The sequence below is a fragment of the Lithobates pipiens genome, unplaced genomic scaffold (genome assembly GCF_037356315.1).
Source record: "Lithobates pipiens isolate NorthernLeopardFrog02 unplaced genomic scaffold, aLitPip1_a1.2 Scaffold_10, whole genome shotgun sequence".
NCBI classification, from domain to species: Eukaryota; Metazoa; Chordata; class Amphibia; order Anura; family Ranidae; genus Lithobates; species Lithobates pipiens.
Window position 1 is genome coordinate 32,127,538 of NW_027507686.1, and position 21,423 is coordinate 32,148,960.

Genomic DNA, 21,423 nt, shown 5'->3' on the forward strand with positions numbered 1-21,423 from the left:
AGGGAGACCGGGGATACTAGCAGTTGAAGGGAGCCCAGGGATGCTGCTAGGTATGTAACAGAAACTCCTACCTATTGGATGAATTGATGGGGTAGCAGAAACGGGAAGTTGCTTCTTCCTAGATCTGGGTTAATTCCTCATTTAAATGCCTTTCAACTATGCATTCTAGTTCTAATAGTAATCTATTTTCTTCTCGCAGATTCTGGATATCCCGTCTACTTCTACCAGTTCCGCCGTCGTCCATCTATTTTTAAAGACACAAAGCCTGATTTTGTGAAGGCCGACCATGGAGATGAGATTTTCTTTGTGATTGGAGGACCCTTCCTCAGTGACGATATTCTATTTTCAGGTAAATCCACTTTCCCAACTACTGCTCCTTCTACCATGCGCCCAGAAGACTTCGCTAGGTCATCTGTGAACCATCTGATATCTGGTTATCACTTTGTTGTATCTCGGCATCTGTAGAACTTTCCAGATTGTCACTTCTCTTTTCTCCACCAGGCCAAACAGAGGAAGATGAAAAGGTCCTTAGTAAAAACGTAATGAAATACTGGGCCAACTTTGCTCGGACCGGGTAAGATTCAAATAATTGGGCCTTAAGTGAAAGGTTGTTCCTATCTCAGCCCCTCTTTCCTGTGCTCGAGCTGGACTCTGGTGGTCAATGGAAAAACTCTCTGACTGGTCGGGTAGTCAAGACACCATACACAGTATGTGGATGATCAAGAATACTTACGTTTATTCCGGCTTCACAGAATAATATGCAATAAACAAAAAGGGGTCGTATAGGGGGAAGGCCCCATAAACAACCAATCACATTCAAGCATTATGTTAATACAATATACAATTAATATTAACCTAGAAGATATTCATAGTAATTCTGCCTAGAGACAGACTCAATGTCACAATGTTTGACCTTATCACCTTGGCTTGAGGCCAATGTTCTCAACACACAATATATGTTCTTAACGTCCAGCAACTAACCGCAGACGCATCCTGCTTCACACTTCGCCTTAGCACTTCTGGTAAAATTTAGCACAAGCTTAGTATGAGATGAAACATTTTCTAAAACATTATCTTCTAAAACAGACCTAATGGCGCGTACACACGAGCGGACTGTATGGCGTACTTAGTCCGTCATACAATCCGACGGACAGTCCGTCATACTTTCCACTGAACGGACTTGACCACACACGGATACCCAAACAGTCCGTCGAAAGCTTGCGCGATGACGTGTACAGCACGTACGACGGGACTAGAAATAGCAAGTCCAATACACAGCAAAGCACCCTTCCGCCGTGTAAATCCTTTCTGGGCATGCGCCATTCTTAGTCCGTCGAACTAGCATACTGACGAGCGGATTGTCCGCTGAAACCAAAGTATGACGGACAGAATTTCGAAAAATCCAAAATTCTTAGTACGCCGGACTGCACGCTGAAAAAGTCTGCTGAAGCCCACACACGAGCGAACTGTCCGCTGAAATGTGTTTCGACGGACTAAGTACGCCATGCAGTCCGCCCGTGTGTACGCGGCATTAGGAGTAACTCTACCTTTCCTTACAATATCTAAAGAGTAACTCTACATTTCCTTACAACCCCTCCTTTGATCATGAGAGACCTTTGCCTCCCCTTGATCGCTCAGCATGGATAAATATGGCTCGTTCCCATGAATACAGCCCTGGCCTTCACTTTTAGAACATCCTCTCCCACCCCGCATGAAGAACTTATCCAACACCCAAGGAGTGAGAGCAGGAATACAATGATGGTCATTACAATTGAGAAAAAGAAGATTGTCCAGGTGGTACACCTCCTGGGCTTATGGGGAGAATTAATGAAAAAAAATGATACGGGCGGCTAAGGGGTCTCGGGGGAGGGGGTACATTAAGTACTGAAAGCTGCACTGCTGGGCTTGACCTCAATGGACCAGTAATAAAGAGGACCAGTCATGGTTGGGCTTATACAAGAATGTGAATACACAGTCATAAATTATTATAAATGGTGCAGGCTTCTCCATGGCCTTGCAAAGAAATACACAGCTCTGTTCTTTCTTAATGTTGTGCACACTCAAGAGTTGGGGGAAAATGTCCTTCATAGTGCCTTGGTGGCTGGAGAGAGAGGAGGAAAATCCTAATGCCGCACATCCACGTAGGTATTCAGAAGTGAAATGACAACCTCAGCCTGGACTCGCGCCAGGCTACACTCCTAACACCTTTCACCCCGCCCCTCAGAGCTTAATCATGGGGATAGTGCCTTGGTGGGTAATTTTCTTTTTCTTGCAATGTTAAGGCCTTGGTTTCAATTCCTAGTTTTATCAATATGGAGTATATATTATGTGTCAAATTGTGGATTGCGCCCCCTGTCTACCTTTTAGTGAAATAACAAAAAAATATATGAATATAATATATAAATATATTTTTTTGTTATTTAACTAAAAGGTAGACAATTTGACACATTTTTTTTTCCTCACTTCATAGAAGAGGTTCATTGGATTGCAGCGCACCAGTGTATAAATAGATAATTATTTGAGCGCCGGTATTTTCTTTTCCATTACATGGAGTATATATTGCATGTCTTTCCTGTGTCAGAACTATATAAATGTATAATAATACTGTGAGGGAAGGGAGGGGGCATTAGAGTGTAAGTTCTTCTGGTGCAGAAACTGATGTGTCTGGCTCAGTGTTCTCTGTACAGCACTGTGGTATATGTCAGAGCTATATAAATGAATAATAGTGTGTGGATTTTAGAGTGTGCGCTCCTCTAGTGCAGAGTTTTCCCCTTCAATCTTTTATGCTGATTATTATTTCTATTCGTCTTATTTTAGTGACCCCAATGGACCCGGCCTGCCTGAGTGGCCGCGGTATGACCAGGATGAAGATTATCTGCAGATTGATATTCAGCCAAAGCAGAGGGCCGCTCAGGGACTTAAAGACGCAAAATATGAATTTTGGACCAAAATACTCCCTGAGAAAATCCAAAAGATATCGGAGGAGAATGCAGAGCACAGCGAGTTATAGATCCCTCTGGATTGTATAGTAAATAAATCACCATTCCAAAGCATTTTCCAGCAAGACGATTAAAGTGACTAAAAACTGATAATTCAGTTGTGGGTGGAGACTGGCTGTTTGTATTTTCTTCTCTATCTTGGGGACTCTGTAATGGTTTTCCCAGCTCCGCCATCACCACAGAGTCTTTCTCCTGCTGCAGAATTGTCTTATTCCAATCAGTGAGTAGTGTCCTCCGACAGTGAGAGATCACTGAACACAGGGACATATCAAGTTCCAGATCACTTTTTTATCCAGCCAGCTCTGACCCATAATTCAAATATCAGTTTTGTGCGGATTGGCCCTGTAAAAAGGGGGAGTTCCGCCTTAACTCACTCTTTATTAGCACTGAGAATCTGAGACGCTGTGAACCAGCGGGGTAACATTCCATTCTCCAAATACTGTGAAAAAAACTGAAATAAATGTTTTAGTTTTTTACCATAAATATATTTTGTCTGATTATTTCCTGACTTGATCCCTCTGCTCTGAGAAGCATTTTTATGAATTTTGCAACAATGGCGGCTCACGGGTCTGGAAGTTACGACACTTTAAATATCATTGTCGGTTTTTGAGCTGAAATTAAACCAGAATGAAACTCTAAAAATAAAAATTGCTGGCAGGGTGGGATATTGGGCAGAAAGGACATACTTAGGGGTTGACTTACTAAAGTGAAAAGACTATGCACTTTGCAAAGTGCAGTTGTTCCAGAGCCTAGTAAATGAGCAGAAGCTCTGCTGACTTCCATCATCCAATCATGTGCAAGCAAAAAAATGCTGTTTTTTATTGTTTTTCTTGCAAAGTGAAGCATTACCTAATTTATTAAAGAGGGATTTCCCTGGAAACAAAAATATTAAAAGCCAGCAGCAATAAATACTGCAGCTGCTGACTTTTAATAAATGGACACTCACCTGTCCCAGGGTCCAGCGATGTTGGCAGCCGAGACCGACCGATTGCTCAGCTCTCGGCTGCTGTCGCCGCCATTCTAGGTGAGGGAATCAGGAAGTGAAGCGCTGCGGTTTCACTTCCCAGTTCCCTAATGCACATGTGTGAGTCGAGCAGCGCAATTGGAATGGTCCGCATGTCTGTTGGTATGACCCGTGTGTGTCCCAGCAGACGGCGGGATAGGAAGAGGCATAGACTCCTGTGGGAGTCTATGCCCGGAAGTGGGTGCAAATACCTGTCTTAGACAGGTATCTGCATCCCCCTCCCCCTGAAAGGTGCCAACTGTGACACCGGAGGGGGGGAGGGTTCCGATGAGCGGAAGTTCCACTTTAGGGTGGAACCCCACTTTAAGCTCTGAAGCAACTGCATTTGCAGAGGGCAACTGCACTTTGCAAAGTGGACAGTCTATTTGCATTAAAGCATTTGTTACCCCAACATTTCATGATCCTGATATGTTCCTGCAGTAACATACTTGTATGAGAAAATATCCTGATCTCTTTGTATTGCTTCCTTTATGAGAAATCCCTGGTGTTCCTGCCAGTCCCTCTGCTTTCCAACTAAGAACTGACCACACTAAGCAGGAAAACACACCGTGGTCAGTTCTCTAGCTATGCTGGGAGCTCAGTGTTCTCCTCCAATGATCAGACTTGTCCTTTCATGCCTCTGCTGCACATCAATTTACTGGGAAGCTCAGTGTAGTGCTACTTCTCCTCCCCCATCTCTTATGCAGCTAAGAACAGAGGGAATGTGATCACTTATGTAGCAAGATCCCAGGCTTCCTTCAGTCTAATGAGAACCTCCAGGGCTAGAGATAGCTGACATCCTTCTGTATATGGTGGGTTGTGAGGCATAGTGGGTGCAAGGCAGTTAGATTCATCGGGCACCAGACACTTCTTTAATGCAAAAGAGATTTTATTTCTCTTAACATAACTTTGGGAGAGAGGGTTAGGGCCAGGACACCCTTAGGTAGTTGAAATATTAATTGGCAGACTCCAAGACTTCAACGGGAGGACAGCCATGCAGGAAAAGGCATCCAGCAAGATGCTACATCTGCATGTGCGGGAATGTTGTCTCCTATGGCAACAATTTTTAACAGTTCCTAACACAAAGTGTAACAGTTCCTTCACTTCCACTACAATGACTTCTTGTAGTTCTTTAGCCCACTGAGCTCCCAGTCTTAGTAGACTAGTTGATTTACTATCACTGAATCCCTTGAGCTCCTCCAATCTTCACCGCAATATCTTCATCAAGCGTCACTTCTGCCTCTTTGCTGGGTCCCTAGGTTGGCACTCAAGATACTTCTCAAGCTTCACCCCGCTGGCCTGCTGGCATGGCACACAAGGCTGCTCTGCAAGCGTCAGCTTCATGGGTTGGGTCTCTGGCTTAATAGTGTACACACTTTTGTTGCCAGCAGTTTAGTCATTAATAGCTGTGTGTTGAGTTATTTTGAGGGGACAGCAAATTTACACTGTACACTCACTACTTTACATTGTGGCAAAGTGTAATTTCTTCAGTGCTGTCACATAAAAAGATATAATAAAATATTTACAAAAATGTGAGGGGTGTATTCACTTTCGTGAGATACTGTGTGTATGTATGTATGTATATATATATATATATATATATATATATATATATATATATATATATATATATATATATATATATTGTGGCAGCACGCAGGTAAAATCACCTGGTTGTATTCAGGATGGAAATATGTGTGTCCTAGATTCAGGCTTTATGCGGACTTTTACAATTAGAGGGGAAGAGTTAATGAGCCCAGCTGAAGTAAGTGGGCTCATTAAGACCTCTACAAAAAACCCCAGCATGCATAGGGAGAGGCTCCATCCTGGAACCAGTTTTGTGTGTATAGACTGGGGAGTCTGAGATCTGTTCTGTGCAGTGAGTTAACACCTGTGTGGCAAACCCCTACAATAGAGACAGGGACTGGGGCAGCACAAGGCTGCACCCAGTTGTTAGACAGGGAGTCTACGTGTGTAGTTAGAGGTCAAGCTGACCAGGATTTATTTTCTTGTTTTATTTTGTTTGGCTGTTATATGTATCACTGCATGTAGCCTAAATAAACCGGACCTTTTGTTTTTTGCACCTACACCGCTGTCTGCTGTGCCTGACTTTGTGTTGTGAACCCATCCAGGGGGTCACACACACCCGCTACCGAGCGAACCCCCTCACAGTATATATATATATATATATATATATATATATATGTGTGTGTGTGTGTGTGTGTGTGTGTGTGTGTATACTATACAACACATTTGTCCAAGCAATACCTGCACATTTCATGGACCTCCAGCCGGAGGGCCATATGTAGCTATGCTGGCATGATGACGTCTCCGCAACCATAGGGGACAATACCGTCATCATAATTCCAAACTTCCCTCATCCCTCCCAATCAGGAAAATTAAAGTACTTTAAAAACACTCACCATATTATAACATTTGTAATGGGATAAGCCATTAAAATTACCCACCCCAGAAATAGACTCCCCTCAGCTTTTTAAGCATAACCAAGGAGCAGACCACATATATACGAGGAGGTAATTAGAAACTATCTGTAAATGCCATTCGACCCCCCCAAACTTATCAAACTTAGTCAGGGCCCCTCTATGTAGCTTTGTACAAAAGGACAGCTTTATTGACCAGTGATTTCCAAAATACCAGCGTTGGTGCAAAAGATTTCTTCCAGGACATAATAATCAGTTTCCTGGCAGAGAACAATAAGAGGGTAAGAAGAGTGTGTATGGCCCTAGTGGTAGCCACAGGTTCAACTATGCTCAACAGGCATACTTTAACCGAAAGGGGAATCGAAATGGAGGTGACCAACTGGATATATGTCACAACTTCTTGCCAAAAGGGTTTAATATTACGACATTCCCAAAAGATGTGCATAAAATTTGCGAGGGGTGCAGAAAATCTCCAGCATAGAGAGAGCTGGCCTTTAAATATCCTGGCTAGCCTAGCAAGGGTAAGGTATATTCTATGTAAAAATTTGTAATGGATTAAGCAGTCCTTGGTGGACACTAGGCACTTAAACGGGGCCTCCCAGATGTCACCCCAATCGTCTTGGTCTAAACCAGAACCCTTCATCAATCGAGGCGTTTTCGAAAAGAGGTCCTTGTATAAAATGGATATTGGTTTGGAAAGTGAGTCACTGCGTGTTAAGCCGTGTACACACGTAGCGGTAAGTCCGACGTACTTAGTCTGGCGGACTTCCCGCCAGACTGTCCGTCGGACTTTCCGAACTGGCTACTTGTCCACACACGGCACTTTTTGAGCGGACTAATACGCCGTACTAAGTCCGCCGTACTATCCGCCGTACTTTTGAAATGAACGGACTCGCCCACACACGCAGAGGAAAGTCCACTCATTTCGAGCGCGTCTCCAGGTAGGCGGGGCCTGCGAAGGAGACGTCGCTGGCCCCGCCGCCTGGTATGGACTTAAAGGGGACCCCAACGCCCAAAAAAATCGGTGTGGGGGTCACCCCCAAGTCCACAACAGACCCTTGTCCAAGCACGCTACCCGGCCGGCCAGGAAAGGGGGGGCGAGCGAGCGCACCCCCTCCTGAGCCGTACCAGGCCGCGTGCCCTCAACATGGGGGGTGCCTTGGGGAAGGGGGGGCCGCGCGGCCCCCCCACCCCAAAGCACCTTGTCCCCATGTTGATGAGGACAAGGGCCTCTTCCCGACAACCCTGGCCGTTGGTTGTCGGGGTCTGCGGGCGGGGGGCTTATCGGAATCCGGGAGCCCCCTTTAATAAGGGGGCCCCCGGATACCGCCCCCCCACCATATGTGAATGAGTATGGGGTACAATGTACCCCTACCCATTCACCTGTAAAATAAAAGTACAAAAAAAACACAACACACGAGATAAAATACTTTATTGCACAGCTCCGGGGGTCTTCCGTCTTCGGGGGTCTTCTCGCCGGACTCCTCCGCTATCTTCTTGTAGCTCTTTTACTAGCGGAGGAGTCCGGCTTTCTTCCTCGCCGCCGGCCTCTTCTTCCGACTTCGGGGATCTTGTCCCCCTCTTCGGTTCTTCTGCCGGGCCACCGCGCCTTCTTATAGCTCTTTTACAGGCAGTGGCCCGGTCTTCTGTCGCCGCCGCCGCCTTCCGTTCTTCTTCTTCTTCTTCTCCTGGAGATGTTGACTCAACGATCTCTCCGGCCGCAATACCAGGGACGCACTGCGCTGCCACTTATATAGGGACAAGGGGCGGTGTCACATGGGTTGGTCACATGGGTTGATGTCACAGGAAACAGTCCCAGCATCCTCCGGGACTGTGACATCGTAAGGGGGCGGGGTCACCATGTGACACCAACCCATATGACATAAACCCATGTGACACCGCCCCTTGTCCCTATATAAGTGGCAGCGCAGCGCGTCCCTGGCATTGCGGCCGGAGAGATCGTCGAGTCAACATCTCCTGGAGAAGAAGAAGAAGAAGAAGAAGAACGGAAGGCGGCGGCGGTGGCGGCGACAGAAGACCGGGCCACCGCCTGTAAAAGAGCTATAAGAAGGAGCGGTGGCCCGGCAGAAGAACCGAAGAGGGGGACAAGACTCCCGAAGTCGGAAGAAGAGGCCGGCGGCGAGGAAGAAAGCCGGACTCCTCCGCTAGTAAAAGAGCTACAAGAAGATAGCGGAGGAGTCCGGGGAGAAGACCCCCGAAGACGGAAGACCCCCGGAGCTGTGCAATAAAGTATTTTATCTCGTGTGTTGTGTTTTTTTTGTACTTTTATTTTACAGGTGAATGGGTAGGGGTACATTGTACCCCATACTCATTCACATAGGGTGGGGGGCCGGTATCCGGGGGCCCCCTTATTAAAGGGGGCTCCCGGATTCCGATAAGCCCCCCGCCCGCAGACCCCGACAACCAACGACCAGGGTTGTCGGGAAGAGGCCCTTGTCCTCATCAACATGGGGACAAGGTGCTTTGGGGTGGGGGGGCCGCGCGGCCCCCCTTCCCCAAGGCACCCCCCATGTTGAGGGCACGCGGCCTGGTACGGCTCAGGAGGGTGGGGCGCTCGCTCGCCCCCCCTTTCCTGGCCGGCCGGGTAGCGTGCTCGGACAAGGGTCTGTTGTGGACTTGGGGGAGACCCCCACGCCGATTTTTTCCGGCGTTGGGGTTCCACTTTAAGTCCATACCAGGCGGCGGGGCCAGCGACGTCTCCTTCGCGGGCCCCGCCTACCTGGAGACGCGCTCGAAATGAGCGGACTTTCCTCTGCGTGTGTGGGCGGGTCCGTTCATTTCAAAAGTAGGGCGGATAGTACGGCGGACTTAGTACGCCGTATTAGTCCGCTCAAAAAGTGCCGTGTGTGGGCAAGTAGCCCGTTCGGAAAGTCCGACGGACAGTCTGGCGGGAAGTCCGCCAGACTAAGACATACCGCTATGTGTGCACGCGGCTTTAGTAGTTCTAGGTCATTTGGTTCAAGATTAAGAATTGAGAGCCAAAAACATGTCTCGTAGTTTCTCTTCTTGACCTGCAAATTTGCTGCTGCTGAGTCAGTGTAAAAATATACTTGTAATGAATAAATATTTCAAAGTCTTAAGTATATATGTTGAGATCGATTAATCTTGTGAGACGAATTTCCTTAGTTAGTTCTGAGTCAGCGTAATTCAAAAATGTGTATTTATTTGTACACATTTAAATAGAAAAGAATACTTACAAAAAATAGTACAATAATATCTTTAAAAATTGTCTTATGAAAAATATGAGGTTATGCCATGTGGCTAAAATGGCGGAATAACCCTTTGTATGCTGTGTATAAGAGATGTGTCTGCTAGCCTACTGGGTCTTCAAGAGACATCTGCCTAGTTGTGTGAGTAGGAATCAACAGAAAGTCTCACTCCCAGACTTATGACTATATCAACCATTCTCAATTTTGGCGCCGAAAGATAGCTCCTTCTTTACAAAAGTGTGGGCTAATGAGTGGTTACTATAGCAAAGTAACATCTGCTACCACTTTAACACTTAAAACATAGCTCCACAGCCTAAAATGACAGGATGTAGGGGGAAGGGTGAATTTCAGACTCTATGCAAACTTTCATTTACATTGGCCTTCTCACTTACATAGAAAATTACTTTCTAAAAACATATATATAATGAACTGGAGAATTTACCATAAACAACATTTATCAAAATCCTGACAGGTTTTAAATGTTTACTTCTTCAATTATCGCAAGTCATAACATAGAATTTATTGTCTCAAAGTTTCTTTCACACAATATGGAGAATTCATATTCTAAAGAAAAGTATAATAAAGCCAAATAAAATTTAGATATTAAGAATATAACAGTCAGCAACATCCTACATCCTATCACCTGATACATCCTAATGTGGACCCGCGCTGTTAATGAACTTTTATTATTTAAGATGGGATTCGGGTGGACGGTCATGAATGCCATGCTTTTCCCTGTCAGTGATCACTGTGGATCCTTTGTGGATCTTGGATGTGAATATTCTGATTATCTTCTGTCTGTTGTTTTAGAACGACTATAAGGCTCAGTTCACATATGCAAATCAAATGCATTTTGAACCAAATTCGATTTGTCTTAGCCCTTGTACACACGGTCACGGAAAATGTCAGATCGGACCGTGTTGTCGGATAATCTGACCGTGTGTGGGCTCCATCGGACTGTTTCCGTCGGAATATCTGACCGACAAAGTTTTAGAGCTGGGCTGTAAACTTTTCCGACAACATGATCTGATCGTACTTTGTCTGATCGTTTGTTGAGAATTCCGATCAGACAAAGTACCACGCATGCTCAAATCAAATTCCTAGACCAAAGCTATTGGCTACTAGCCTGAACGTAGTCCCATCGTAATGGACGTCATCACGTTCTCAACGATCGGCTTTTCCGACAGCTTTGTTCGACTGTATGTATGCAACGCCAGTTTCGGACAAAATCTTTCGGACAAAATCCGATGAATCTGGTTGTCGGAATGTCCGACCGTGTATACAAGGGCTAAGATGAAATATATGAACTAGACTGGCTTTCAATGGAGTCGGTTCACATATGTCCAGGCTGGTTGCGGTGCAAAGTGAAAAAAAGGGGTTCAGTCCGGTTCAGGCGCGATTTCATTGTCAAATTTGCACCTGAATCGCTGAATGGAAACCGCACTGGAAACCCTGCCTAAAGAAAACAATGTAAATATTTTTGTTGCACTCAATATAATAAAGGAAAACATTTCATAAGCTCTGTACAAGTTTTTGTTGGAGCCGGTTCAGGTTGCCCCTGAAGAATATCAGGAAAAGCTGCAGCCAAAGCAAAGGCCAAATAGAAGATCGCAGCATCCGATGGCAGGATTGGAAACGTGACCCATCCCCCCACCACCATGGAGTATATGAATATTATGTTGTGCCATACTAAGAGACACAATTATTATTATTTTGCTCATCCTTATCAATGCTTATTCCTTATTAATGTCCTTATCCTTATCAATACTGATTCCTGCCAATAGTCATGTTAATTTGGTACTTGTATTCCTCACTTTGCCTGACTCGACAAGTACTTTATCCTCAGAGGCAGCCACGGTAGGTATTATCAGGGAGGATGCTGGGTAAAGTCCAAGTTTTCATGTTCTCACAGAGATCAGCAAAAATCCTGGACAGCTGCCAGCCAGTAATATTTGTTGTGCAGACCTCTGTCAGTATTACATGTATATAATGTGCCTCTTTCTCTGAACATTTACACAACCATGAGAGCTCTGATCCCCATCCTTCTTCTGTACGGTTCCATCCAGGTGACTTGTGGAACAGGTAAGATTCTACCATAACAAGTAATTTACAGCAGTGTCTTCTATCTCACTGAGACTTTATTGGTGAGATCTCTGTGCTGAATTTCTTAATATCTGCTGTGCCCATTATGAGGGGTTCCCACTATCCCTATACTGAGTTCCCAGGTCTGTACCCCTGCAGTGCCCATTATGAGGGGTTCCCACCTTCCCTGTGAGGAGTTCCTGAGTCTGTACACCTGCTGTGCCCATTATGAGGGGTTCCCACCTTCCCTGTGATGAGTTCCTGAGTCTGTACACCTGGTGTGCCCATTATGAGGGGTTCCCACCTTCCCTGTGATGAGTTCCTGAGTCTGTACACCTGCTGTGCCCATTATGAGGGGTTCCCTCCATCTCTGTGCTGATTTCCCCGGTCTCTACACCTGCTGTGCCCATTATGAGGGGTTCCCTCCATCCCTGTGCTGATTTCCCAGGTCTCTACACCTGCTGTGCCCATTATGAGGGATTCCCAGCATCCATGTGCTGAGTTCCCGTGTCTGTACATCTGCTGTGCCCATTATCAGGGTTAATTTTGTTTATTGAAAAATCTTACAAACAACAACTTATATACAATAAAACCATAAGTAATATATAAACATATTTACAAAATAATTGGTGCAAACCAAATTGCACACAACATAATCCCAACGAGAGAGCCAGACTAAGGAACATCACCGTCACCATGCATGTAGCCTTTTATCAATAATATATTTGATCTAAAAATCTAGGGGGGTAAAACAAGAATACAAAGAAAAGCTGCACACCCCGAGATCAACAGGCAGCAGCTACAGAATCCTGATATTCCTCCATGCCCTTATCCAGGCCTCCTGCTGACACCTGTCTTTCTCAAGACCCTGAATCTTCCCAACCTCACCCAGAATGCCCTGCATCACCACTTCGCCAGGGAGGATTTTACTCCATAAGGATATCTGACACTCCATGCGACATAACAGACTACTAGACTAACTAGAAAAAGTGTTTCCAAATAATAATCCCGAAGAGTCAGAAAACTCCACTGCCTGACACACAGGTGCTGAAAAAGCAGAGTCTCCCTTTAAAGAAAACCTATGTATCCTCCTCTGACTACTACCTTTCTGAAAAGTGAACCCCGTGCTGTCTGGGCAGCGCTTAATGTGCGCATCTACCAGATCTGCTTCCCTAACTATCGCATTTTGAAAAAGACTGTCATTGTCCAGCTTATCTCTGAAACCTCTCCTGTCTTTAGACCTAATAATGATGTTGAAACCACCTCCAAATATAACCTGCTGGGCCGTAAAAAGAAAAGGCTTAATCTTTGTAAAGAGGTATTTCCTGTCCCACTTCGTCTGGGGACCATAGATGTTAATCAGGCACAGGTGCTGCCCCCTCACAGAGACGTCCAAGACCATGCATCTCCCAATCTCTACCCGAATCACCCGCCAGCACATTACCATACCAGAAAAACGGACCGTAACCCCGCTGTAAGGCTCGGCTGCAAGAGACCAAAATGTGAGACCACATCTTCACTCCTTCTTTGCCAGATGTATATCGGCCACACTACTCAGATGGGTCTCTTGCAAAAACAAAATGTCAGCATCAAACTTGCTGAGCAAAAAATAAGACCATATGATGAGCACTTACTGATCTTAAGCTGGCAACATTGGCATTGGTTGCCACTTTTAATGGAGTGGGAACTGCCATTAGGGTAATTTGAGTCAGCCGTTTCTTAGCCTGACTACTCCCTCTTCCTGGACAACCAGCGCGCTTCATTGCACCCTGGTACTCATTATCCATAGAGGATGTTTTCTCAATGAGTCCCATTCATCAACATCATCTGACAGGACCTCAAACTTATTTTCTGAAGGCAAAACCTTAGGACTTAAAGTAACTGTACCTCTTATTTTTTTTCTTTCTTTTGCCCCTCCTCCTTTTATCCTCCAACCACACCCTATCATCCTTGGACTCAGATCAGGTCTTGGGCAGCGCTTCTTCCGGGTGGCGGGCGTCTCCTCCTCCTGGTGCCTCAAGCTTCCCCTCCCTCTTCCTCCTCGGTGGCCAATAGGATCACGTCTCCTCTCAGCCAATCGGGTGATGGTCTCGGGATCTGCTTTCTGATTGGCTGGGAGGAGAATCAGGAAGATAATAGCGAATATTAATTCTCTATTGTCAAACAACTGAGTCCACCCTTTTTTGAAGCCTACTAGAGCCTCTGGCTCTAATCACGTGCTTCTAAAAAAAAAAACCCCATTGGAATCCATGCATCCAGTGCCCACATGTAAACTAGGGGGCCGGACGCATGGATAGGGGAAGCAGCGACCATGAAGCCCTGCGTTAAAGGCCGCCATCACGCCAATTCTGTGGTACAATGAGTGGTACCAGTCATTAAAAAATTCCTAAAAATTAGAAACAATGGCTTAGATATAACAGAGCACAGCTCTTTGAGGACCCTTGGGTGTAAGCAACCTGGTCCAGGTGCTTTATTTCCTTTTTTCTTTTGTCTCTCTAACACTTTACCAGTAAACTGGATTTTTCTAAAGGCTTGTTCAGATTTACTGTGCCCTGCAGTGCCCTCTGAAGAGCAATCTGTGTTTGAAATGTCTTATGTGATTGGAGCACTGATACACTGTAGTGCTATTCCCTCATAAGTAGCCAGTTCTGTGAAAGTTACAAATGTACAGTATATAACCATTTTTGGTGAATGTAAGCTGCAAATGTATCTGTTAAATAAGAAGGATACATTGATATGTTTTACTCTCCCAGCAGATGGCGGTAGACTTATGGTGGACACAAGTTATGGAAAACTTAAGGGGACAACGCTCATGGTTAAGGAGGCGGACAGAACTGTGGATGTTTTCTATGGAATCCCCTTTGCAAAACCACCAGTGGGGCCGCTACGATTTGCAGCACCAGAACCGCCCGAACCCTGGAAGTCAGTGAGAGAAGCCACAGAAAACCCACCCATGTAAATACAAGGATGTGAGCTGTCATCTCTGGTGCAGTTGATTATCCTGAAATTATAAAGCAGAATTGATATTTGAGTGTTTGGTGGATTCTAGAGTGAGAAATCCTCTGAAAGTCTCTTCTATCTCTGGGGACTCTATTTGTGCACATCAGGGGAACTCCCATTATCAATGTGCTAAATTCCCTTGTCTGTACACCTGCTTTGACAAGTGTTAGCCCTTGTACACACGGTCGGAGAATCCGTTCGGAATGTGTCCTATCGGACCGTGTTGTCGGATTATCCGACTGTGTGTGGTATGCATCGGACTGATTCCGTCGGATCCAATTTTCCAACATGTTGGAAATATTTCCCGACCAACTGGGCTGATCAGACATACTCCGATCATGTGTAGAGAATTTTGATCGGACCAAGTGCCACGCATGCTCAGATCAAATTCCTACATCAAAGGTATTGGCTACTAGCCTGAATGTAGTCCCATCGTAACGAAATTACGTCATCACGTTCTGAAAGATCGGATTTTTCCTCAGCCACAATGGAGATATGTGAACGGCTCCATAGAGAGCCAGTCACAATCTCCTGTTGTGCGAATTGGTTGCGGAGAAACCTGCATCCAATTTGCACTAGTGTGAACCCAGCCAAAGAGATTCTCTACTCAGCTCCTGGGTCTGTACACCTGCTGTTGCAAGCATGAGGGGTTCCCACCATCACTGCGCGAAAGTTCCCAGATCTGTACACCTGCTGTGCCCATTTTGTGGAGTTCCCACCATCATTGCACTGAGATCCCAGGTGTGTATGCCTGCTGTTGCAGGTATGAGGAGTTCCCACCATCCCTGCGCAAAAGTTCCTGGGTCTGTACACCTGCTGCACCCATTATGGGGGGGATCCCACCATTCTTGTGCTGATACAGAGAGAAGGTCTGTATCTGTTGGCATATTTATATGGGGCTCACTGAGATGATGGGTTTAGGGTCAGGGACAGTCAGGGCCGTCTTTAATATTGATTGGACCCCGGGCAAAAAATTTTTTGGGGGCCCCCTCCCATGCAATTTCACTCTCCACCTGCTCTGAGACATACAATAAATAGAAGCTGGACTTAAGATCAGTTTAGTGTATCAGATCAGGCAGCAATTGTGATTGGTTGCCAGAGGTTACAGCATATCATTACTGCTTTACTGACTGGTTGCTAGAAGTTACAGCACACATTACGGCTCACTGATTAGTCGCTAGAGGTTACAGCAAAGGATTTCTGCTTGTTAATTAGTTGCTAGAGATTACTGTACAGTAATACTGCTCACTGATTGCTAGAGGTTACAGCACATCATCTTCTCACTGCAGGGAAGCATGATATACATATGAATGCCACCTTTATTTACATATCAATGCAGATGGCCACAGCTCTTTGCTTAGTAATGCCACTGCTATTTACATATGAATGCCAGTTATTTACATGTAAACACAGGGTCTGCGGGTGAGTCATCTGTACAAAACAACAGGGCTAAAACTTCAAGGGACAAGGAAATTTAAACTGGGATAGTTGGCAAGTATGAGGCAGCTGCTTTGGGCCCCACAACAATGACAGGGCCCAGGGCAGCTGCCCCTTTTGCCCTGCCTTAAAGAAGGCCCTGGGGACAGTTGCATCCTGTCTACCTCTTCTGATGACAGGTACGTCTCCTTTTAGGTGTCCCCAGAATGCAGAACATTTTGGAAAAATGCTGAAATTAATCGATATGGTGGGGACTCTTCCTCCCACATCTGAGGACTGTCTGTACCTGAACGTCTTCACTCCATCAGACCGAGGTGTCAATGCCAAGCTACCTGTAAGTATCACTTGTGTTCCCTGTGTGCTTCTTATTGCCCAGCCCCTGCATACAGTCACACTGCCTTTATTTGGGGTGAAGATATACAGGTGATGGTGAGTAGTGCAAATATTGGCTCTTTAGTGTATAGTTATACAATATGAAAAGGTCGTCAATAGGTAGAGGATCTACAGAATTACAGATCTGTTTTTATTACAGTAACGTTAAGTGATTCCCTTTAATTCCTCCTCAATCTTAAGGATTAAGGAAGTACCCGGAGGTCAGTTTCCCACAGTCTCATAGTGTCCTGGAATGGTAAATTGATAAAAGACAATCTCCTCTCTCCTTCTCCCAGGTCATGGTGTTCATACACGGTGGGGGGCTGGTAATGGGGACCGCCGCTATGTACGATGGCTCCGCAATTAGCGCTCAAGAAAACGTGGTGTCTGTGGCGATCCAGTACAGATTGGGAATTCTTGGGTTCCTCAGGTAGGTCACAGTACATGGGACATCAATCAATGTACTTATTTGTATAGATTATGTTGATCTGTACTGTAGGGGAGTAAAACACAGAGTGAACAAACAGTATGTAACCCAAGAACAAATATTTTTCTCCTCACACCATATTGGCTGGCCTCAATATCATTCACTTATCAGCCCCTAGTACTGAGCTGTAGTCCCTCCTCCTTTTTTTTCATGTTGTACAGTCAGGTCCATAAAAATTGGGACATTGACACAATTTGAATTTTTTTGGCTCTATACACCACCACAATGGATTTGAAATGAAAACAAACAAGATGTGCTTTAACTGCAGACTTTCAGCTTTAATTTGAGGGTATTTACATCCAAATCAGGAGAACAGTGTAGGAATTACAACAGTTTGTATATGTGCCTCCCACTTTTTAAGGCACCAAAGGTAATGGGACAGATTAACAATCATCCATCAAACTTTCACCTTTTAATACATGGTTGCAAATCCTTTGCAGTCAATTACAACCTGAAGTCTGGAACGCATAGACATCACCAGACGCTGGGTTTCATCCCTGGTGATGCTCTGTCTTCAGTTCCTGTTTGTTCTTGGGGCATTTTCCCTTCAATTTGGTCTTCAGCGAGTGAAATGCATGCTCAATCAAATTCAGGTCAGGTGATTGACTTGGCCATTGCATAACATTCCACTTCTTTCCCTTAAAAAACTATTTGGTTGCTTTCACAGTATGCTTCGGGTCATTGTCCATCTGCACTATGAAGCGCCGTCCAATGAGTTCTGAAGCATTTTGCTGAATATGAGCAGATAAAATTGCCCGAAACACGTCAGAATTCATCCTGCTGCTTTTGTCAGCAGTCACATCATCAATAAACACAAGAGAACCGGTTCCATTGGCAGCCATACATGCCCACGCCATGACACTACCACCACCATGCTTCACTGCTGAGGTGGTATGCTTTGGATCATGAGCAGTTACTTTGCTTCTCCATACTCTTCTCTTTCCATCACTCTGGCACAAGTTGATCTTGGTCTCATCTGTCCATAGGATGTTGTTCCAGAACTGTGAAGGCTTTTTTAGATGTTTTTTGGCAAACTCTAATCTGGCCTTCCTGTTTTTGCGTCTCACCAATGGTTTACATCTTGTGGTGTACCCTCTGTATTCACCCTGGTGAAGTTTTCTCTTGATTGTTGACTTTGACACACATACAGGGCAGGACTTAGGGTGGTGGGGGCCCCTGGGCTTGAGTCACTTTTGGGCCCTACCTTCTATACATTACCGTATTTATCGACGTATAACACGCACCCCAAATTTAGGAGGGAATTTTAAGGAAAAAAACTTTTAGGAGGGAAGTTTAAGGAAAAAAACTTACATTTAAATGCCCATCAATGCAGCCCAATCAGTGTCCATCTGCAGCCTTGCCCATCCATTTGCAGCCTTGAAGTTTAAAAATGGTGCCACCAAGATACTCAGCTCTCAGGTCCTCTCAGCGGCTTTCGGGTCCTCTCACAGTCCCGAGTCTACTCGACTTGGCTCACAGTCACGCTCAGTCCCTGTGTTATGTCCATCATAGGGCGTGACTGTGAGCAGATCTAAGCCGAGTACACTCGGCTGTGTATCTCGGGGGGCCTGCGGGGCCCCCTATTGGGAGGGGCCCATGGGCTTGAGCCCAGTCAAGCCCAATGGTAAGCCTGAAGCGAAACGGACCGCCGCATCCAGCGGGAGGGGGTCCGATCAGACCCCCCCCGCTGGAAGGCAAGCGCGTACATGTACGTGCTTGTGCCTGTACATGCCATTGTGATGACGTACATTGGCATGCGGCGGTCCTTAAGTGGTTAATATTTGTATTCTGTTAATCAGTTTATCTCTTTTCAGGGCTTTTTGCTAGTTCTAATAAAGCCCAGCTAAAAGTTTAAACAGTGTTTTGGTGTTACTGAGATCCTGGGGAGGGTGAGTCATCACTGGTGTGGGACAGAAGACCCGTATATTACAGTGGCCCTTGCGGGGGTGGCGCTTTACACGTATACAAACTGCTGTAATTCCTACAACGTTCATCTGATTTGGATGGAAATACCCTCAATTAACCACCTCAGTACAGTGCAGTTACACCCCCTTCCTGACCAGACCAATTTTCAGCTTTCAGCGCTCTCACAGTTTGAATGACAATTACTCAGTCATCCAACACTGTATCCATATGAAACTTGCGTCCTTTTTTCCACACAAATAGAGATTTCTTTTAGTGGTATTTAATCACTAGTGGGTTTTTTATTTTTTTTGCTATAAATAAAATAAAACTTAAATTTTGTGAAAAAAATGCCTTTTTCTTAGTTTCTGTCATAAATTATTGCTAATTAGTAATTTTTCTTCATAAATTTTGGCCAAAATTTATACTGCTACATATCTTTGGTAAAAATAACCCACATTAGTGTATATTATTTGGTCTTTGTGAAAGTTATAGAGTCTACAAACTATGGTGCCAATCACTGAAAATTGATCACTTCTGATCAGGCCTTCAGTACATCAGGTGTATCTCATTTCTTGAGACACTAACAAGTCAGGAAAGTACAAATACCCCCCAAATGACCCCTTTTTACAAAGTAGACATCCCAAGGTATTAAGTAAGTAGCATGGTGAGTTTTTTTAAGTTGTCATTTTTTCCCACAATTCTTTGCAAAATGAAGATTTTTTTTTTTTTTTTTTTTTACTAAATTGTCATATTATCAGGTTATTTCTCACACACAGCATATGCATACAACAAATTACACCCCAAAATACATTCCGCTACTCTTCCCGAGTACGGCGATACCACATGTGTGAGACTTTTACACAGCCTGGCCACATACAGAGGCCCAACATTGATGTAGTACCTTCAGACGTTCTACGAGCAAAAATGACGCATCTCATTTCTCAACCACCTATTACACTTTGAAGTCCCTGGAGTACCAGGACAATGGAATTTCCCATAAAATCACCCCATTTTGGAAAGCAAACACCCCAACGTATAATCTGTGAGGCATAATGAGTCTTTTGAATGGTTAATTTTTTTCCAGAAGTTTTTGGAATATGTGGAAAAAAATTAAAACGCATTTTTTTTTACACAAAATTGTCAATTTATAAGATATTTCTAACACATAGCATATATATAGCAAAAATTACATCCCAAAATACATTCTGCTACTCTTCCCGAGTACGGCAATACCACATGTGTGAGACTTTTACACAGCCTGGCCACATACAGAGCACTAACATTGATGTAGTACCTTCAGACGTTCTACGAGCAAAAATTACGCATCTCGTTTCTCAACCACCTATTACACTTTTGAAGGCCCTGGAGTACCAGGACAATGGAATTTCCCATAAAATGACCCCATTTTGGAAAGCAAACACCCCAACGTATAATCTGTGAGGCATAATGAGTCTTTTGAATGGTTATTTATTTTCCAGAAGTTTTTGGAATATGTGGAAAAAAATTAAAACGCATTTTTTTTTTACACAAAATTGTCAATTTATAAGATATTTCTAACACATAGCATGTATATAGCAAAAATTACACCCCAAAATACATTCTGCTACTCCTCCCGAGTATGGCAATACCACATGTGTGTGACTTTTACACAGCCTGGCCACATAGAGAGGCCGAACATTGAAGTAGTACGTTCAGGCGTTCTAGGAGCATAAATGACACATCTTATTTCATTCCTACCCATCACACTTTTGAAGGACCTGGACCACCAGGACAGTGAAATTACCCACAAAATGACCCCATTTTGGAAAGCAAACACCCCAACGTATATTCTATGAGACATGGGCTGCAAATAGGTACTCGGGTACTCTGATGGGCTGGAGATAGGTACTCGGGTACTCTGATGGCCTGGTGACAGGTACTCGGGTACTCTGATGGCCTGGTGACAGGTACTCGGGTACTCTGATGGCCTAGTGATAGGTACTCAGGTACTCTGATGGCCTGGTGACAGGTACTCGGGTACTCTGATGGCCTGGTGACAAGTACTCGGGTACTCTGATGGCCTGGTGACAGGTACTCGGGTACTCTGATGGCCTGGTGACAGGTACTCGGGTACTCTGATGGCCTGGTGACAGGTACTCGGGTACTCTGATGGCCTGGTGACAGGTACTCGGGTACTCTGATGGCCTGGTGACAGGTACTCGGGTACTCTGATGGCCTGGTGACAAGTACTCAGGTACTCTGATGGCCTGGTGACAAGTACTCAGGTACTCTGATGGCCTGGTGACAGGTACTCGCATACTCTGATGGCCTGGTGACAGGTACTCTGGTACTCTGATGGCCTGGTGACAGGTACTCGGGTACTCTGATGGCCTGGTGACAGGTACTCGGGTACTCTGATGGCCTGGTGACAGGTACTCGGGTACTCTGATGGCCTGGTGACAAGTACTCAGGTACTCTGATGGCCTGG

At 45.0% G+C, this 21,423-nt stretch overlaps 2 protein-coding genes across 3 annotated transcripts in view; both read left to right on the top strand.

Annotated features, from left to right (window-relative positions):
- Positions 1-3,482, top strand: part of LOC143929061 (uncharacterized) — a 71,224-nt gene extending 67,742 nt beyond the window's left edge. For both annotated transcript variants that reach the window (XM_077453389.1, XM_077453390.1), the window contains exons 23-25: positions 200-349; positions 502-574; positions 2,818-3,482. In XM_077453389.1, the coding sequence (XP_077309515.1) occupies positions 200-349; positions 502-574; positions 2,818-3,010 (416 nt within the window). In that variant the 3' untranslated portion in view covers positions 3,011-3,482. The remainder of the gene's footprint in view (positions 1-199; positions 350-501; positions 575-2,817) is intronic.
- Positions 3,483-11,643: 8,161 nt separating this feature from the next.
- The window catches only part of LOC143941452 (uncharacterized), a 90,765-nt gene continuing 80,985 nt past the window's right edge, over positions 11,644-21,423 (top strand). The window contains exons 1-4 of the mRNA XM_077463338.1: positions 11,644-11,755; positions 14,509-14,710; positions 16,388-16,526; positions 16,861-16,994. Of these exons, the coding sequence (XP_077319464.1) occupies positions 11,695-11,755; positions 14,509-14,710; positions 16,388-16,526; positions 16,861-16,994 (536 nt within the window). The 5' untranslated portion in view covers positions 11,644-11,694. The remainder of the gene's footprint in view (positions 11,756-14,508; positions 14,711-16,387; positions 16,527-16,860; positions 16,995-21,423) is intronic.